A 20704-nucleotide genomic window follows, 5' to 3' on the forward strand; every position below is an offset into this window, starting at 1 on the left:
CTCCCTGAGTTTCTGACCCTCCTCTGAGTATTTAAAGATGTTGTATATCTGCCATGTTTCCGAATACGTCTCTCGACGTTGTTGGCTGGAGAGGACCAGGTCCTCCATCCAGCTGATCTCATCTACTTTGTTTAGCCACATCGCTAAATGGTCGGCGGCTGAGGGGACTTCCAGAGGAGAGGCACACAAGCCTTGGCGGCATCCAGCAAATGGCGCACCACTGACTTCTTATACACCCCGGTGGATTTGCGTGCAATAGAAAGTAAGCTGGGTCGTCTGGTACCACACTTCCCGTAAACTGTTGGGTGATTCGGCGTACCTCCCCCCAGAAGCCCCTGATCCGCGGACATGACCAAAATATGTGCAGCAGAGTGCCCCTATCCTGTTGACATCTCCAGCAGATGGCTGTGGTGTCAGGAAATAGCTTATTCAACAGATCTGGGGTCCTATACCAGTGTGTAAGTATCTTATAGTTCGTCTCCTGCGTTTTGGCGCATATAGACGATTTACGTGTGAAGCGGACTATGTTCTGTCTTTTGTTGGCCGAGAATTGCATGCCTAGTTCCCCCTCCCATTTAGTGAGGGCTGGAATTCGATAGTCTCCCGCTGGGGTGTTGAGTATCGAGTACATCTGGGACAAAGCGTGAGGGAGGATTCCCGTTTCACTACACAGTTCCTCAAAGGTCGTCAAGGGTGTCTGGTCGGTCGGAGGGGCAGGGAGGCTGTTCAAAAAATGACTAAGCTGTTGTGTTCTTAAAAAATCAAGCCGGTACGCACCATCAGGGTACGCCAGTTCTGCCGCTGATCTCCATTTCCCCCCAGAGCTAAAAATGTGAGGCCTGAAACATATCCGCTTTCGCCAGGTCAAGAAATTTCCTGTCCCGTAAGCCTGGTCCAAACTGTGGGTGTCCCACTATAGGTCTCAGGGGGGAGATCTGCGATGACAGGGAGCATCTTTCAAAAAGGCCTGCACAAACCCTGACCGTGGTTCCTATCAAAGGGTGTCTTGTCACGGCAGGGGGGGAGGGGAGTGTCGTGTGGCCACTGCAGTTTATGCATACATTTGCATATGCGTGCAAACTAAACCCCTTGTTTTAACAGGGACGCACAGGATACCTTCACTGCAATTGTGCTTTTGCTGGATTTCCAATGTGTCCCTAAACCTTTAAAGGTGGAACATACCTGCCCTTAATCTATTTTATTTATATATATATATATATATATATATATATATATATATATATATATATATATATATATATATATATATATATATATATATATACTCCAACTTGGGGGACTCTCAAAATTACAGAGTTACAACTGCCATACACTGGGGTGCTGTGACGCGACTTACGCATATATTTGCAAACGAAATACCTTGTTTAACGTGAGCTGTTAGACAGGGTATATTTGGTTTGTTGTAGGCTACATACTACTGTTTCCCTGCACTCTGTATCCTACATACCAATAACGTCCTGCACTTTTTACAATACATACTACAGACCCCCAGCATTCAAAATGATACATACACTTGAGCCTTTTCTGATACCGTATATACTTGAGTATAAGCCAAGTTTTTCCACCAAATTTTTTTGTGCTGAAAATGCCCCCCTCGGCTTATACTCGAGTCACCTTTTTGCGCCTAATCTCCTGGACTTTGGTGACCCGGTACCGGCCGGCCGTAGGTCCCCTGGACCCCACATATAGCCCCACTCTTCCTCTACACGTGTGAAAAGTTTGTTGTCTGGGGGACCTACGGCCGGTGAGCACTGATTTTTCAACTTCGGGCACCCCTTCCATAGACTCCCATGTTAAACGCAAGTCCAGTCATGGGCACAGTGAGGCATGCACATGGACACAGTGAGGCAAAGTGAGGCACGCAGACGGACACACTAGGCTTATACTCGAGTCAATATGTTTTTCTCATTTTTTTGTGCTATAATTAGGTGCCTCGGCTTATACTCGAGTATATACGGTATATCTCTGCACCTTTAAGAAGGACTGGGATACCTCCAGGCATACCCTCCCTCAATTTATACATTGCCATACATATACCAAGAAGGGGGCCCTGTTAGACTAGAGTTAGGGACCACACAACACAGAGGAGCTTTGACAAGGCATTGCGGCTCGTACATATATTTGCAAATGTATGCAACTAAAACCTCCGTTTTCAATGTAAATTGTTGAAACGTGACGATTTTTTTGTTTTTGCTGCCTAATTGGGGAGTGCACTGGGAAAATTCTGTATTGTACTGACAGCAGTACATACTGTTTCAAACATTTTAGGGAGGCACAATGGAATTTGTCAGGAACAGGTGAAATAAAATAAAATATTTAAAATTGTTAAACACTGAAATAGTTCTTGTGCAACTCCACTAATAGAGTAATTGGAACCAAAGATCCTTAAAAAAGTAATTTTTTATTTTTATTTTGCTACACCAAAAAAAAATATGGAAGCATATTCTGGTGGAAATTATGGCTTGCCAAATAAAAAATAAAATAAAATAAAATAAAGGCCATGGAAGAGAGCTGTTAGCCAACTTAAATACCGGTTTATATTTGTTTCAAGAGATTTTGATTATTTTACTGATCTTTGGCAATACGTATATTGAGGATTGAGAGCCCCAAAGCAAGACCTTTGGTGAGAAAGGACGATTGAGATTAAAAGTGAATCCAAGGTGTCAAGCTGGCTTATTTTAATTGGAAAGCAATATTGTCATAGAATGAATTAATATAAAGTGCCGCACAACATTCCTGATCGAATTGTAACCTTACGATTTTTTTTTTAAATAAAAACTGATTTAGTGTGAACCTGCTTGAAGCAGGGAACAGCACAGAAATGAACTTTTATGTGTGCTGCTGTCCCTTGAGATTTCAGTCACACTGGAGTCTGGACCAGGCTATGTCTATTCATTCTTGGTGTAATCTGCAGCTAGGACAAGAACCTGCTTGGAAAATGAACCTCGATCACAAACTCGGATGCCACAGGTAAAACAGTTCATCCATTTTTTTTTTTTTTTCACACTAGCTGCTTGCTTAAATTCTGCATTAAAAAGACATATAGTATGAAGATATCAAGTTAAACATAGTTGGAAACTCTGAATATTCATGTTTTATTAGTCAATATACAAGTTATAAATAAATAACCAGGAGGTTGGACATCTGAACAGATATATACAAAAATCGGTAACCATCCGTTATAGAATCTTTATACAGAATGAGCAGGAATACCACAGTGCTTATGCCACAGATCTATAGCTTTATTCACAATCTGATCTGTGTTGTCTTCAGGAATCTAGAGAAGAACAAAAAAAAAAATAGAGTTAAAAACAGCAAAGAACACTGAAAAAATACTGTATCTAGAGGCTGCCTTTGTTTAACTCCTCCAGAAAACGTGAATTTGCTTTTCTCTAGCTGCAATATTTTTCCAGAGCATTGAACCATTAAATTACAAAATGTTTCAGACTGTTTAGTCATCTGATGGAGTAGGGTTTGGATCCCAACAAGAAAATATAACCCATACTCGGTCATAGCGAGAGAGGATTAAAGCATTCAAAAAGTTTTCACCCTAAACCAAAGTGTAGGCAACCTTTGAGAGATGGAGATCTACCTGGACAACATTGAAGAGATCAAAGATCACCAGAATGCAGCACGGTAGGAAAACCTGGAAAAAAAAAAATCGACCAAATGGCTAGATGGCTTTAGTGAGAAACTCGGCATTCACTTTCAATCACACTTTTTTTCATGCCTGGGGAGTAATTGGTCACCCCCACAAATCTGATGCTGGAGTTCATCATGAAAACAGAACATCTGGTACTGCAGGCTGAAATCTTGACTAGTCTCAGGCCTGGCTATCTGCCCCTATTTATGGCCAGTGTAAGTTGTAGGATGCAGGGCAGCGTGCAGAGGTCAGTAGGATGCCGGCCAGCGTGCAGAGGTCAGTAGGATGCCGGCCAGCGTGCAGAGGTCAGTAGGATGCCGGCCAGCGTGCAGAGGTCAGTAGGATGCCGGCCAGCGTGCAGAGGTCAGTAGGATGCCGGCCAGCGTGCAGAGGTCAGTAGGATGCAGGGCAGCGTGCAGAGGTCAGTAGGATGCAGGGCAGCGTGCAGAGGTCAGTACGGATGCAGGGCAGCGTGCAGAGGTCAGTACGGATGCAGTACTGAGGTCAGGAGGGTAAGGTGCAGGGGAGTCAGGAGAGCACAATACCTGAAGGTCAGGAGGGTACAGTACAGTGGGTTCAGGACAGCTAGGCATGGTGCTAGGCATGGTGTGGAGGCATTAGAAGGGCTGGAGTGTCAGGGAGGCATGGTGCTGGGGCTTCAGGAGGGCATCAGGGGGGTGGGTGGGTGTCAGAAAAGGTGAGGAGTCAGGGGGCTTGAGTGGAGAGCACAGAAGTTATTTTAAATGCAGAGTGGCGCAGGGAAGGAGCAGATAAAAACCTACATGACCTGGTATCAGCCCCTTGGATAGGGGGACTCTGCAGCTGCACAAGGGGCAGGGCTTCCTCTGCAACCTAGGATTCAGTGCCCGTGCGCCTGCGCTGCACACACACGAAGCTCAGGAGAAGACCATGGCGGCAACAATGGGACGTGTTCATGAGCTATCTGGCAGCGGAAGACAGGTAGCTCGGGATCAACGGGTCGCCGACCCTGCTGTAAACGGTATGTAGCACAGTAAAACTTTCTTAAAACAGAAGGTATTCACATGTCTCTTTCCATTACATATGCCAAAAATAGGTTTATTTCAAACATGTAATAGCCGATTGAAAAATGTACTTTTGGTGAGGACAATGCTGGATTAATGGACAGGTAAGTGTCCTAATAAAAAAGTAATCAGCTACAAATACTATTATATTATTATTTAGGTACTTATACAGCGCTGTCAATTTACACAGCGCTTTACATATACATTGTGCATTCACATCAGTCCCTACCTTCAAGGAGCTTACAATCTAATGTCCCTAACTCGCATTCATATACTAGGGCCAATTTACCTATCAGCATGTCTTTGGAGTGTGGGAGGAAACCGGAGTACCCGGAGGAAACCCACTCAGGCACAGGGAGAACATGCAAACTCCAGGCAGGTAGTGTCGTGGTTGGGATTCAAACCAGCGACCCTTTTTACTGCTAGGCGAGAGTGCTACCCACTACACCACTGTTATAGAAAAAGTATTTATAGTTGTGGACTTATTTTTTTCTGAAGGAGTCCGAAACTCCTCCAATATATATATATATATATATATATATATATATATATATATATATATATATATATATATATATAAATAAAACAGTACATATGAACAAGGCTAGTATAGTGTGAGTGCCCTTAAAGTACCGGCATGTTCTTTTGCAGTACATAACAGACAAGGATTGGAAAAAAAGAAGAGCACCAGACCCACGCTGTGTTCTGCAGAGTGAAAACACAGTGCCATCTCCTGGGGCAACCTCCCTTAGCACTAGACTGTTTCCCTCCAAAAAAAACACAACGGGAGTGCGGCAGAGTTCTTAATTTTATAAAGCCAACAATACATCTTTTATTGAAACAATTGACTTATATGCAACCTCTCCACTCCATGGTAGGAAAAAGGACTCTTACCTAAAATTGTTCTAAAACCATATCCATTAAGATTCCACTATAAAGTTTAAAAAAAGGCTTGAAAAATTCCAATCCCAGATAGGGTCCTAGGAGAAATAAATTTTCCCTAAAAAGTTTGTTCACATCTTAAAAAGAAGGAGGGCAGACTGAGTGTTCCAAACTACTAAATTAATGCAGAGCAGCAGGGCTAGCACAATTGATGTATTTCTCTTTGTTTGTTTTCTACGAGCATTAATAAAAATTACCTAAATTAAAATATAATATAAAAACACACACACACACGACGGTTTCTTGAGTCCTTAAAGTGGTTGAAAAGCCTTAAGGTTTTTTCTGTGTCAATGGACTCGTGATGGGTGCCCCCATTGAAAGCGACTTTCCATGAGGGCAGCCAATAAACAGAAGGGGCCTGGAGCGCCAGCGGGGGACCCCAGAAGAAGAGGCTCGAGCTCTGTGGAAATCTACTGCACAGAGCAGGCAAGTATAGGCATGTTTGTTTTTTTTATATTTTTTTTAACAGGTGAATTATTTCCTATAGACTTTCAAAAGTGTCTCACACCTAAAGATCAGCATCTTGTCTCCAACAATATTTCACTTACTGTAAATAACCCACATGTAAAAAAAAAAAAAATTATAATCTATACATAGCCTCTCATTTATTAGGCCGGGTTCACACTGGTATGACACGGCAGTCGTACCACTTTGGATCTGACTTTGCCCTGTGACTTGAAGGCCAACATGCGCCTGACTTCAATGAACAGGGATCAGACTTTGATCCCGACAATACCAGGCACTGTGTCTGGTATTAATCTTTAGGGGGAACTCCAAGCCCAAAAAAAAAAAATGGCATGGGTTTCCCCTCCAAGAGCATACCAGGCCTTTCGGTCTGGTATGGATTTTAAAGGGAATCCTTACGCTGAAAAAAGTGTGTGGGGGGGGGGTCCCCCAAAAACCATACCAGACCCTTATCCGAGCATGCAGGCAGGCAGGTCAGAAAAGAGGGTGGGGACGAGCGAGCGCCCCCCCCCCTCATGAACTGTACCAGGCTGCATGCCCTCAACATGGGGGGGGTGGGTGCTTTGGGGCCCCCTCACCCCAAAGCACCCACCCCTCCCCCATGTTGATGAGAACAAGGGCCTCTCCCCAACAACCCTGGCTGTATGTTGTCGGGGTCTGTGGGTGGCTTATCAGAATCTGGGAGCCCCCTTTAACAAGTGGGCCCCCCATCCTGTGTGAATCAGTATGGGGTACATTGTACCCCTACCCACTCACCTAACAAAAAAACAAAGTGTCAAAAATAAAACACAGTACACAGGTTTTTAAAGTGATTTATTAAGCAGCTCTCTCTCCGGTTCCTCTCCCTCTGTCCGCTGTCTTCTGCTCTTTAGCCTGGTCTTCTCCCGATGTTGACTCTACGCTCTATCTCGCTCTAATGCCGGGTGTGTAGTGTCCCACCACATATATTAGCACAGGCATGGTCATGTGTGACGTCATCCGGAGGCCCCACCCCCTTATGATGTCACCACCCATAATACTCCAGACGGTGACGTCATAAGGGTGTGGGGCCTCCGGATGATGTCACACGATGACCATGCCCCATGCCAATATATGTAGTGGCACACCGTGCACCCGGCATTAGAGCGGGAGAGAGCTTTGAGTCAACATTGGAAGAAGAAAAACAGAAGAGAGCGGAGAAGCCCGAGCAAAAGAGCATGCAAAAGAGCAGAAGACAGCAGAGGAGACAGGGGACAGAGGAAGAAGAACCGAAGAGGGCTAGAAGATATCAGCGGAGGAGGCAGAAGAGCCGGAGAGGGGAGAAGAAGTCGGAAGAGACCCCTGAAGCTGCTTAAAAAAATTACTTTAAAAACCTTTTTACTGTGTTTTATTTTTGACACGTACGGTTCAGGAGGGGGGGGGGGGTGTTTGCTCATCCCCACTACCTTTCCTGACCTGCGTGCTCGGATAAGGGTCTGGTATGGATTTTGGGGGGACCCCCACGCTGTTTTTTTTAGCATAGGGTTCCCCTTTAAAATCCATACCAGACCAAAGGGCCTGGTATGCTCTTGGAGGGGGAACCCATGCCGATTTGTCGTGGAGTTCACCTTCAAGATCATCAGAGCACAAGTCACATGCCAAAGTCGGATCAGTAAAGATAGCGATCCGACTTCGGTTATATACAATGGGCTAAAGTAGGATCTTAGGGCCAGATCCTCAAAAGGGATATGCCGGCGTAACTGCTGTTACGCCGTCGTATCCCTGTTTCTAACTATGGAACTGTTCCACAGAATCAGTTTTCCATAGTTAGGCAGAAGATCCGGCATGTGTAAGGGACTTACACTGCCGGATCTTAGGATGCAGTACCGCATCCGCCGCTGGGGGCATTTCGTGTCGAAATGCCGCCTCGGGTATGCAAATTAGCACTTACGGAGATCCACGAAGCTTTTACGCTTCGTTTTTTCTCCGTAAGTTTTAGTTTGCAAACACAAAATTAGGGCTGCTTTTACAAAGTGTAAACTGTTTACACCTTGTAAAAACAGACCCTTCTGTCCAGCGACGCGATTTTTTTTTTGTTTTGAATTTTTTTTTCCCCCGCCGTATCTTTTTTTTTTTTCGACGCAACTTTATTGACCCGTCGCAATCCACAAAGCTTGGCGTAACGTAATTTCGCGCTATGCACGTCGGGAAAATGACATCACGAGCATGCGCAGTACGGCCGGCGCGGGAGCGCGCCTAATTTAAATGGGAATCGCCCCCATGAAAAGAGGAACGCCTTGCGCCGGCGGAATTTAAGTTACACAGCCAAAAATGTCTAGGTAAGTGCTTTGTGGATCGGGCACTTAGGTAGAAATTTTAAGGCAGTGTAACTTAAATGGGAAAAATTAAGTTACGCCGGATCTTTGTGGATTACCCCCAAAGTCGGACCAAAGTAGTGCAGGGAGCATTTTCAAAGTCAGACCGACTTGTGTCGGACCAGTTAAGACGTCTCTCATAGGGAAACATTGATTTTCACACGTCATGCGACATGAGCTCCCAATGTCGGAGTATTTGTTGTACCAGTGTGAATCCGGCCCTAATCCAACAATCCCACCTGAAATGGATTGGAGTGCATTTAAATGGTGGATAAAGGTCAGTCCAGAAAAGGTCATTTTATTGATCATAAAAAAGGTATTTTCACAAAAGGACCATTTAAATACTTTTAGGATTTCCTCATGCAATTCTTACACAGCATTTATGAAACAAAGACTACTTTTGCTATAACATCTTTTGAAAATTAGTGTTTCACCTCACCCGGACAAAAAATAGGGAGCAATTTATTAATAAAATTTATTAATACTACATCCAAACTACCCTACAAGGAAAAGTGGGAATCAGACATTAACCACTTGACCTCCAGAAAATGTACCCCTCCTTCATGACCAGGCAATACAGCACTATGTTACTTTAACTTACAATTGCCTGGTCAATGTAACCCAAATAAAATGTATGTAATTTTTTTCCCCCACAAAATAGAGCTTTCTTTTGGCTGACAGCTTTCTTCAAGTCTGATAATGTTTAATTAAAAAAAAGTTTTATTTTGTTAAAAAAAAAAAAACATATCCAATAAATGTAAAACTTTTTTTTTTTTTTTTTTTTTTTAGCAAAATAAGTTTTACATTTATTGGATATGTTTTTTTTTTTTAACAAAATTTTATTTGGCAGCGATCAGCAACTTATTGTCCGCCGCAATATCACATTTCCGCTTTTGGCCACCAACTTACATTTTGTGGGAACCAGTGACACTAATTCAGTAAATCAGTGCTACAAATACGCACGGTCACTGTAGGACACCTGCTGGGAAGGGGTTAAATATCTAGAGCGATCAAAGGGTTAACCGTAAGCCTAGACATTTTTTTGTGTACTGTATGTGCTGCTTTTATTAAAGGGAAGTGATGGATTTGTTTACATAGGCAGAGCTCTGTTCTGTGTCTCTGCCCGACAATCAGTGGGTGCCGGCGGACAGCCAGTGGCACCCACAGATCAGCTTCTGCTGTGAGTAATCACAGCAGAAGCGGTGCGCCCCCTAGGTGGAAGTGCAGGATCGCGTATATATACATGCAATTCTGCACAGGATGGCCATCCTATAGCAGTCTACCCGCCATGGGGCGGTCCGGAAGTGGTTAAAGAGTAACTCCACTTTTGTTGAGAAAAATACATTTCCCTCTGGATGATCTGTGTACATTAAAAAGGGAAACACAGGAAGTGCCACCTAAATGTAGCATTAGCAGAAACAATTTAATGGCAAGATAGAAGAAACGCTCACAGGATAAGAATTTAAATCAAGCTCATCTGTAGGTAGTATCATTCGGGTCTCTCCTAGCGTCCGGCACATGCATCCATGGGCTGCTCAGATGGTAGAGGGTCTGCTGCACGTCCTGTGGCCATCAGAAGATCCAACGGAACCAGCATGGAACACGCGGAAGTGACGTCACCGCAAACAGGGAGACGTCTGGGAATACTGTACAGATCAGACAGAAGGCAGCCTACACGCTCGGAGCTTCAGCTCCTTCTACAGGACTGAGGATTTACTACAGGCAAAAGTGAATTTTCCCCTCGCAAATGAGGTGAATCACTATTTGCCTTTAGTAAATCAACCCCAATATGCTCTTTAAAGAATTCTAAGATTTGGGTTTCCCACTCCTTGCCCCCTCTTCTTTTCTTCCTTAAATACATTAATCTTATACTAGTTCCTACGGTCACTCTGTAATATTGCAACATTGTACATTGTAAAATGTAAACCCTGTAAACTTTTCTTTAACAATTTTAGTAAACATATTGGAAGAGATTATGTTATAGGTTATTTGTGGACAGCATAAAAAAAAAAAAAAAACACAGTCTCAGTAGACTTAACTTGCTTACCTTTTCCAAAAATTCATTAATACTATCAGATTTATTCAAGGTCGTAACTTTCATTTTAAAAGTTAACACGATCTCCACAGCAACAAATACAAGAATCTTGTAGGATCCACTAACGAGTTTGTCCCACACCCTACAGACAGTTAATGAAAACAGTAGGTGTTAGAGGAGGAGGCATTGTCGATCAGCAACAATAACTGGTGAACAAAGCAAGACCCCATACACACTATTATGCAGATTTTTGTCTTCAGATTTACCAAAACCATGCAGTGCAAGGGCCTGTCTGATTGTATACAAATTGAAACTCGTAAGGTTTGACCTCATATTATAGGGTTTTGGTAAATCTGAAGACAAAAATCGTCAGAAAATCTAATCGTGTATGTATGGCTCTTAAAACAAAAAGCGTCCTGTATGAAAAAAAGGGATTTTTAATACAGCTTACCTGTAAAATCCTTTTCTTGGAGTACATCACGGGACACAGAGCGGCATATTCATTACTATGTGGGTTATATGGAGTACCTTCAGGTGATGGACACTGGCAATCTCAAACAGGAAGTGCCCCTCCCTATATAACCCCCTCCCATAGGAGGAGTACCTCAGTTTTGTAGCAAGCAGTATGCCTCCCAAAATGTTCCCCAAAAGAGGGGTGGGAGCTCTGTGTCCCGTGATGTACTCCAAGAAAAGGATTTTACAGGTAAGCTGTATTAAAAATCCCTTTTTCTTTCTCGTACATCACGGGACACAGAGCGGCATATTCATTACTATGTGGGATGTCCCAAAGCAATGCTTTTAATGAGGTGAGGGAGACATCTTCCCAAGACAAAGGATTTAATTTAGAGGTATACTCAAATAATAATAATAAATCCAACTTAGTCGAGAAAAATTAAACATAAATTTAAATTTTAACTCAAGGGTGCCCCCGATTCTGAGGGTCTTAAATTGCAGCCTGCAGCACTGCCTGCCCAAAGGCTGTATCAGTATTCCTTCTTACGTCCACCTGGTAAAATTTAGTAAACGTGTGGACTGAAGACCAGGTTGCCGCTTTGCATACTTGAGCCATAGAGATCTGATGGTGTGCTGCCCAGGAGGCGCCCATGGCCCTGGTAGAATGAGCCTTTACTGACAAAGGAGGAGGCAACCTCTTCAAGCCGTAGGCCTGAATAATTAACTGTTTAATCCATCTCGAGATGGTGGATTTTGCAGCTGCCTGCCCTTTCTTGGGCCCATCCGGTAGAATGAACAACACATCTGTTTTCCGAATCTTCTCTGTAGCTTTAAGATAGGCCTTCATGGCCCTGACAATATCCAAGGTATGCAACAACCCTTCCTTTCTGGAAGTAGGCTTCGGAAAGAAGGATGGTAGTACCAAATCCTGGTTCAGGTGAAAACTGGATATAACCTTTGGTAGAAAGGAAGGATGAGGACGGAGAACCACCCTGTCCTTATGCAGAATAAGATATGGCTCCTTACAAGATAAGGCTGCCAATTCTGACACTCTTCAGGCGGAAACTATTGCAACCAGAAATACCAACTTCCTTGTCAGTAAAACCAAAGGAATCTCAGCCAACGGCTCAAAAGGTTGTTTCTGCAGAGTTGACAGAACAAGATTTAAATCCCACGGACAAAGTGGTGACTTAACCGGAGGATTAATACGTAAGACCCCCTGTATGAAGGTCTTAACCAGCGAGTGGGTGGCCAACGGCCTCTGAAACCATACTGACAAAGCTGAAATCTGTCCTTTGATTGTGCTTAATGCCAGGCCTTTATCCACTCCTAGCTGGAGAAAACTTAACACTCGATCAATGGTATACTTGCGGGAAAGCCATTTCTTGGACTCACACCAGCCTATGTAGGCCTTCCAGACCCTGTAATAAATCACCCTGGAGACCGGCTTTCTAGCCCTGAGATTACCTGCCTAGACAGCCCTCTACCCCTGAGAATCAGGGATTCAGCCGCCAGGCCGTCAAATTTAGACGCCGTAATGCAGGGTGGAGGATCGGGCCTTGCGAGAGTAGGTCTGGCCGTAGAGGAAGCGTCCAAGGGTCTCCCACTGCCATCTTTAGGATTAGTGAGTACCATGCCCTCCTGGGCCATGCTGGAGCTACCAGGATGACTGGTTTGTGCTCCACCCTGATCCTGCGTAACAGGCGGGGTAGCAACTGTAGCGGGGGAAAGGCATATAGGAGTTTGAACTGATGCCAAGGGCAAACCAACGCATCGGTTCCGCAGGCCATAGGGTCCCGAGTCCGGGACATGAACCTGTCTAGCTTCTTGTTGAATCTCGATGCCATGACATCCACGTCCGGCATCCCCCACATCTGGCAGATTACCTGAAAAATTTGCGGATGCAGAGACCATTCCCCTGGCGACAGAGTCTGACGACTCAAGAAGTCCGCCTGCAGGTTGTCCACCCCGGGAATGAATATTGCCGATATGCAGGGCACATGAGCTTCTGCCCACAGGAAAATCAAGCTCACCTCTCTCTGAGCTGCCTGACTCTTGGTCCCCCCTTGGTGGTTTATATATGCCACAGCTGTGGCATTGTCCGATTGTATCCTCACCGGGAACCCCTGCAATTTGGCTGTCCAAGCCTCGAGGGCTAGCCGAGCAGCTCTGAGCTCCAAGATATTGATGGGCAACTGCCTCTCCGCCTGTGCCCAAGTACCTTGGCGAGTGCAACCATCCAAGATCGCTCCCCAGCCCCTCAGGCTGGCATCTGTGGTCACTATCTTCCAGGCCACGGGGCTGAAAGATTTTCCCTTCAGTAGATTCTGAGGATTTAACCACCAGCACAGACTTTGCCGAACTCTTGATGAGAGTGGCAAAGGAAATTCCAAGGCCTGTGGCCTCTTGCTCCATGCTGACAGAATGGCTGCCTGTAGGATGCGAGTGTGGCTTTGAGCGTAAGGTACCGCCTCGAACGTGGCCACTAGCTTGCCTAGTAGTCGCATACATAGGTGAATAGTTGGTTCTCTTTTGCTTAGAACCAGATGTATCAAGTCTTTGATGGCCTCGACCTTTACCAGAGGCAGGAACACTCTTTGCTGCTCTGTGTCTAATGTCATGCCGAGGTATTCCAACCGTCTTGTGGGTTGGAATGCTGATTTTTCTCGGTTTAGGATCCAACCGAACCTTTCGAGGTACTGGACCGTGAGGGCCACTGCTCGTTCCAGGCAAGGAGACGAGTGATCTATGACTAGGAGATCGTCCAGGTAGGCTAGGACCGTGACCCCTTGGATCCTTAGACTGGCTAGGATCGGAGCTAGGATCTTCGTGAATACCCGGGGGGCCGTAGCCAGCCAGAAAGGGAGCGCCACAAATTGGAAATGACGCTGGGCCACCGTGAAGCGGAGAAATCTTTGATGTGGCTGAAAAATTGGCACATGAAGGTAAGCATCCTTTATGTCTATGGACGCCAGAAAGTCGTCTTTCTGCAGTGCGGCGGCTGCAGACCGAACAGATTCCATCCGGAAAGAACGAACCCTTAGGTAAACGTTTAAACCCTTTAGGTCCAAAATTGGCCTGACATCGCCGTTGGACTTTGGAACGGTAAACAGATTGGAGTAGAACCCTAGCCCTTGCTCTTGGGCTGGTACCTCTACTATCACGCCCTGGCAAAGCAGATGATCCAACGCCGCCAGTAAAGAGGCCTTTTTTGTTGGATCGTTCGGTACCCTTGACTCCTGATAATGAGGTGGAGGAAACTCTAGAAACTCTAATCTGTAGCCTGTGGCCACGGAAGACCGGACCCATCTGTCGGGGATATCGGCTTCCCAAACCTCCGCAAAAAGACGAAGCCTTCCCCCCACCTTTGTGGGTGGGGGCGCCCCTTCATAAGGCAGATTTAGGGGCTGGCTTTGCTGGCTTACGATACCACTGCTTCTTGCCCCCAGAGGCCTGTCCCTGCGACTTATTGCTAAAGTTTGATCTCGCAGGAGGCCGTCGATACTGCCTGGAATAGGAGGGCCCCGGAATAGGGGAGAGCTGCCTTTTGAACGCAGGTCCCTGAAACTTCTTTTTGACTGGTAAAAGGGTACTTTTGCCACTCGATATAGTCTGAATATATTTATCTAGATCCTCTCCGAAGAGTCGACCTCCATGGAAGGAAAACCTGCCAGAAGTTTTTTGCATGGGGGCTCAGCCGCCCAGTTCTTTAACCATAAGAGCCTTCTCATGTGTACTAAAAATAGTGACAAACGAGACGCCTGCTGAATGGAGTCCTTTATAGCATCCACCGCAAAGCACAGGGCTCTAGGAATATCCGATAATTCTTCTGCCTGCTGGGCAGGAATGTCTTTAAGCATGTGTTTTGTCTGGTCTGTTAACGCCTGACAAACCCCAATAGCAGCCACTGCTGGCTGTATCACTGCACCTGCCGTAGCAAAGGATGCCTTTAAAAGTGTCTCAAAACGCTTATCCACCGGTTCTTTAAACATCTGTATGTTTTCCACCGGGCTAGTTAAAGATTTATTTACACAAGAGATGGCGGCATCCACAGCTGGGAGAGCCCACTTCTTGGAAAATTTTTCTTCCATAGGGTAGATGATGGAAAATCTTTTAGGTGGTAAAAAGATTCTATCTGGTCGTATCCAATCCTGAAAGATCAGTTCCTCTAAAAGAGGATAGACCGGAAAAACAGCGTTGCTCAAAGGCGCTTTCAATGAACCTAAGGATGATACCGCCGAAGCCTGAGGCTCTGGTAAGGGCAACTTAAATGCCAGGCGGACCATGTCTGTCAATGACTGAATCCACAAACTTTCTGCCTGGGAGGCCGAGACTGGTTCCTCATAAGTAGACTCCTCATTCCCTGAACCCTCATGGTCCTGGTCTGAATGATTTTCCTGAGCTTCTAATTCTCCAAGGGAGAGAACCTCAGCATCTGGGGGTACACCCCCAGGTGACGGAGACCTAGTCCGCTTCTTGCCCGACATGGAATTGACTATCATAGTTGCCAATCTCTTCTCTAGTCCCCCTAAGGAAAGGGCTAGCATTTCCTCTGTGACAAACACAGGGTTGGGTGGATCTGAACTAGCCTCAACACCAGATCCCCCTAATGGCTCAACCAAGGCACCCACTACTGGAATAATTTGTGGGGAGAGTACAGGCATATCCTGACTCGAACCTTCAGAATCTGAGGGGGAACCCTTTTGTCCTCTGGCACTTCTTGCCATTTCCCCTGATCCTGATGCTTTGGAAGCCATGGTACAATACCGAGGTACCCCTACTTACAACAACCAACTGATGTAGGTAGGAGAAAAAACTATGCGGTTTTAAGGGGACAGTAGTGAACAACTAATGCCCAAAAAACCCAATGGGGAGACCAGTATGTGTTCCCCCTTTTTCTTGTCTTTTTTTTATTTATTTTTTTCAATTATGCATATATTTTTTATATATATATTTTTTTTTTTTAATTTTTTGGGATTTTTGGATCCTGAGTCCCCTTTCCCCTTTTTCTATGGAATCACATTGTCTCCCCACAAGAGAAATTGCAAGAATCCACCTGCTGTAAGGAATTGTTTAGGCTAGATTGAAAAGCTAGTTCTGTTTGTCAGAACTGCAATACTCCCTTGCGCCATCGGGTGCCACTGTGCATCAGGCTTGCACTGCTGCCGCTCTGTGTCCTCCTCTCCTGAGCTCAGAAACAAACTGAGCTAATACAGCAGAGAGGAAGGGCCGCCCCTTCCTCCTATGAGATCCAACGTCCCGCCCCCCCCTCTGAAAAACGGCGCGAATTTCGTGTTTTTTTTTTTTTTTTTTTAATATCGCTGTGCACGCGCCCGCGCCCGTGCCACGGGGGGGGCCATGGTGGAGGCAGCATGCTGCAGGGACGCTGGAGAAATGGACAGGACACAGAGGAAACATCCGCACGGCACCCGGCCAGGTAAGAACTTCCAGGTAGGCCCAGACACCTCCCTAGTTCAGGGTAAAGAGTAGGCACACACTAATACCCCACCTAGCGCCCAGCCAGATAGAACCTGCAACACATAAACCAGGGAGATCACACATATGGGGAGTAACAACACAGACCATCCTGTCTTACACAGACATAGTGGCCCCAGACTGCCAATGCAGGAGCATACTCAGGCAAACTCCCCCAAAAGATCCCCCTGGAGAGCCTGCTGACGAACCAAGTCCCGCAGGCCCCCCCTTCTTACCTGCTCCATGCCGCAGGACCTTGCACAGCAAGTGGTCCAATCTTCCCCCATCTCCGTGGGTGGCGTCTAGACCTTCAGGCCCTGGGGTCCTTTGAAGGAACCCACTGTCCTGGACCCATATAGCATCCTGGCAAACAGGGACTTTAGGCACCCCAAAAGGTTCTAAGTCCTGGGCCCAGGATCCAGCTCTCTGAAAGAGAAGCATTATGGGCAAAACCCCCTAGTTAGGGGCCCGGGTACTGTCCACTTTGGCTCTGAGGCACCTTGGACAGATCCGGTTAGCCTGCCTTGATCCCAAGGATGTGGAGGCAAAGCTATTCCATGACCAACACCTAAGACACTGGCGAAAAAACTGAGGTACTCCTCCTATGGGAGGGGGTTATATAGGGAGGGGCACTTCCTGTTTGAGATTGCCAGTGTCCATCACCTGAAGGTACTCCATATAACCCACATAGTAATGAATATGCCGCTCTGTGTCCCGTGATGTACGATAAAGAAAGGACAGTATGCATTCACAGAGCCAACACCAAAGGCTCCCATTAACAAAATGTTCAGGGATAAATTTACTTTAAGGCCTTTTTCACATAGGCTTCAGCTTGTATAGAAGTGTGTAAAGCAAACTTTTGCAAAAAGCATTTAGCCCTGGCTCACATTGGAGCAATTTGGCATGTGATTTGACATGTCAAATCGGCAGCAATTGCAACATCCAAATCGGTGCGGCGTCACACCGATTCTCAAAACTAGGTTCTGTACTATTTTTGGTGACTTTGGGGTGCGATTTCCATAGACATCTGTGCAACCCGCACAGATGTCTCTGAAATCGTCCCCGAAGTCGGAACTGAAATGCGGGAATGAAATTGCGCACGTTCAGCTGAACGCGCACGATTTCATTCCCGCCATCAGTGTGAACCTAGGCTAAAAAGGATAAGCAAATATTTAGAGAAAGAGCACTTATCCTGTTTGTACTTGTAGGTTCCCATTCACAGAACTGAAATGTGAATGAATAACCCGGCTTGCTGTCACTAGATGTAGGCGATCGGGAAGGCGCTGCAGGCGTGGGAACATGTTCCACCTTAAAAAAATTGGTGCACCGTGTAGTATGTTACCTAAGGTGAACTTATCCTTTAAATACAGTCAGGCCCATAAATATTGGGACATCGATACAATTCTAATCTTTTTGGCTCTATACACAACCACAATGGATTTGAAATTAGACAAACAAGATGTGATTTAACTGCAGACTTTCAGCTTTAATTTGAGGGTATTTACATCCAAATCAGGTGAACAGTGTAGGAATTACAACAGTTTGTATATGTGCCTCCCACTTTTTAAGGGACCAAAAGTAATGGGACAATAGGCTGCTCAGCTGTTCCATGGCTAGGTGTGTGTTATTCCCTCATAATTCACCAGAGTGAATACAGAGGGTTCACCACAAGATGTAAACCATTGGTGAGCCTCAAAAACAGGAAGGCCAGATTAGAGTTTGCCAAACAACATCTAAAAAAGCCTTCACAGTTCTGGGACAACATCCTATGGACAGATGAGACCAAGATCAACTTGTACCAAGTGATGGGAAGAGAAGAGTATGGAGAAGGAAAGGAACTGCTCATGATCCAAAGCATACCACCTAATCAGTGAAGCATGGTGGTGGTAGTGTCATGGCGTGGGCATGTATGGGCATGTATGGCTGCCAATGGAACTGGTTCTCTTGTATTTATTAATGATGTGACTGCTGACAAATTCAGCAGGATGAATTCTCAAGTATTTCGGGCAATATTATTATCTGCTCATATTCAGCCAAATGCTTCAGAACTCATTGGACGGCGCTTCACAGTGCAGATGGACAATGACCCGAAGCATACTGCAAAAGCAACCAAAGAGTTTAAGGGAAATAAGTGGAATGTTATGCAATGGCCAAGTCAATCACCTGACCTGAATCCGATTGAGCATGCATTTCACTTACTGAAGACAAAACTGAAGGAAAAATTCCCCCAAGAACAAGCAGGAACTGAAGATAGTTGCAGTAGAGGCCTGGCAGAGCATCACCAGGGATGAAACCCAGTGTCTGGTGATGTCTATGCATTCCAGACTTCAGGCTGTAATTGGCTGCAAAGGATTTGCAACCCAGTATTAAAAAGTGAAAAGCTTATCAAGGGGGGGCGCTCCCTGAATCTCTGAGAGAGGCACTAATAGTGCTGATTCCCAAGCCGCACAAGGACCATGATCTCTGCGAATCCTATAGACCAATATCGCTCATTAACGTCGATGCAAAGATTCTTGCTAAATTATTGGCTAAACGCCTGAATCCGAAGATTGCGTCCATAATTCATCAGGACCAGACGGGTTTTATACCTGAGAGGTCGACAGCGATTAACCTGCGACGGCTTTTCACTATTTTGCAGTCTGGAGGACCCACGCCGGATACTAGAGTAGTGGTGTCCCTGGACACGCATAAAGCGTTTGATTCCATTGAATGGTCTTATCTCATAGCAGTCCTTGGGCGGTTGGGGTTCGGCCCCAGATTCACAAAATGGGTCCAAATATTGTATGCTGCCCCAAGGGCTAGGCTCAGGGTTAACAATGCCATCACGGATTCCTTTCCAATTGCTAGGGGCACGCGGCAGGGGTGCCCGTTGTCACCCCTGTTGTTTGCTCTGGCAATAGAGCCGCTGGCTGCACAGCTGAGGGAGGATGGGAATGTCAGGGGCTGTATGATCAATGGGTTGGAGGAAAAGACATCCCTCTACGCGGACGATATGCTTCTGTACCTGGCAGAGGCAGAGGGATCGCTGACCACCGCCCTGAGACTAATATCAGCCTTCGGAGACTTTTCAGGTTTTAGGGTGAACTGGACCAAATCTATTGTGTTTCCCTTTAGCTCTGATGGACTCCTGAGGTTGCCCCCGGATGTCCCACTCAAAGTGGTATCTAAGTTTCGTTATTTGGGAGTGGAAGTACAGCTGCCGATAGGGACCTATATGTGCAATAATCTGACCCCTATGAAGGCTCGCCTGAAGGAAAGTCTGATAACATGGGCTAAACTACCATTGGGCCTCCTCGGGAAAATAAACATCTTCAAGATGATCTATTTGCCCAGGTTCCTTTACCTATTCTGGCATGCACCAATCTATATCCCAAAAAAGTGGTTCGTGGAAATCAATGCGATGCTAACATCCTTTCTCTGGGGCCTTAAGCCCGCAAGGGTGTCCCTGGACACGCTCCACTTACCAATAAAGGAGGGGGGACTTGCCCTGCCGAATCTGCATTGTTACTACCTTGCAGCCCAGTTGACACACGTGCACTGGTGGGGGTTCCCGAACCTATGTATTGCATCAGTGGCCACTCAGGCGGCCTTGGTCCACTCATTTGAAGGCCTGATCAATGTACTATATAGAAATGGTCCATATCCGCTGGGAGGGGGGGAAATACTAAAAATGTCATATAAAATATTCCATATCTGCAATAAAAGGGTGGGGGGTTCTAGTCTTGAAGCCTCCCCCAATGCCCCTTTGTGGCACAATTCCCAACTAAGAGAGATAGTCAAGGTACCGGATGGGTCGTGCTGGGCGAAGTATGGAGTCAAGTATGCCCATCAGCTGTTCAGGGATGGGGTGTTCAGAAGTTTTGCAGATCTGAAAACTGAGTATGGGGTCCCTAACGCGTTCTTTTTTAGATACCTGCAGCTGCGACATGCTGTGACGGCTCAATACGGTGGGGGGGTGGTGGCGCTCTCCCCCTCCAAAATGGAAAAGGTGCTCACTGACGGGGACCACTCGCAACTGATCTCTAGGTACTATTTTGTGCTGCTGACGTCCTCCTCCCCTAGGATGGAGAGAGTTAGGGCGCAGTGGCAAGCAAACATACCATCCCTTACTGAGGAATCCTGGTCAGAGGCCCTTGAATCACTGGTGCCCTCGATGATCTCAGCTAGAGACAAGATAACGCAATTTAATTACTTGCACAGAGTATACTACACTCCCAAACGGTTACACAGTATGGGTAGAGGAGAATCATCTGAATGCCCCCGATGCCAGGCGGCGGAGGGTGACTTTTTCCAT

At 45.9% G+C, this 20704-nt stretch overlaps 1 protein-coding gene across 1 annotated transcript in view; it reads right to left on the reverse strand.

Moving 5' to 3' along the window:
• Positions 1-2995: 2995 nt before the first annotated feature.
• Positions 2996-20704, reverse strand: part of TBC1D7 (TBC1 domain family member 7) — a 39522-nt gene continuing 21813 nt past the window's right edge. Inside the window, exons 7-8 of the mRNA XM_040353740.1 lie at positions 10495-10624; positions 2996-3298 (exon numbers count right to left, since the gene is read on the reverse strand). Coding sequence (XP_040209674.1) covers positions 3212-3298; positions 10495-10624 — 217 coding nt within the window. The 3' untranslated portion in view covers positions 2996-3211. The remainder of the gene's footprint in view (positions 3299-10494; positions 10625-20704) is intronic.

This window comes from Rana temporaria, chromosome 5 (genome assembly GCF_905171775.1).
Source record: "Rana temporaria chromosome 5, aRanTem1.1, whole genome shotgun sequence".
Lineage (NCBI taxonomy): Eukaryota > Metazoa > Chordata > Amphibia > Anura > Ranidae > Rana > Rana temporaria.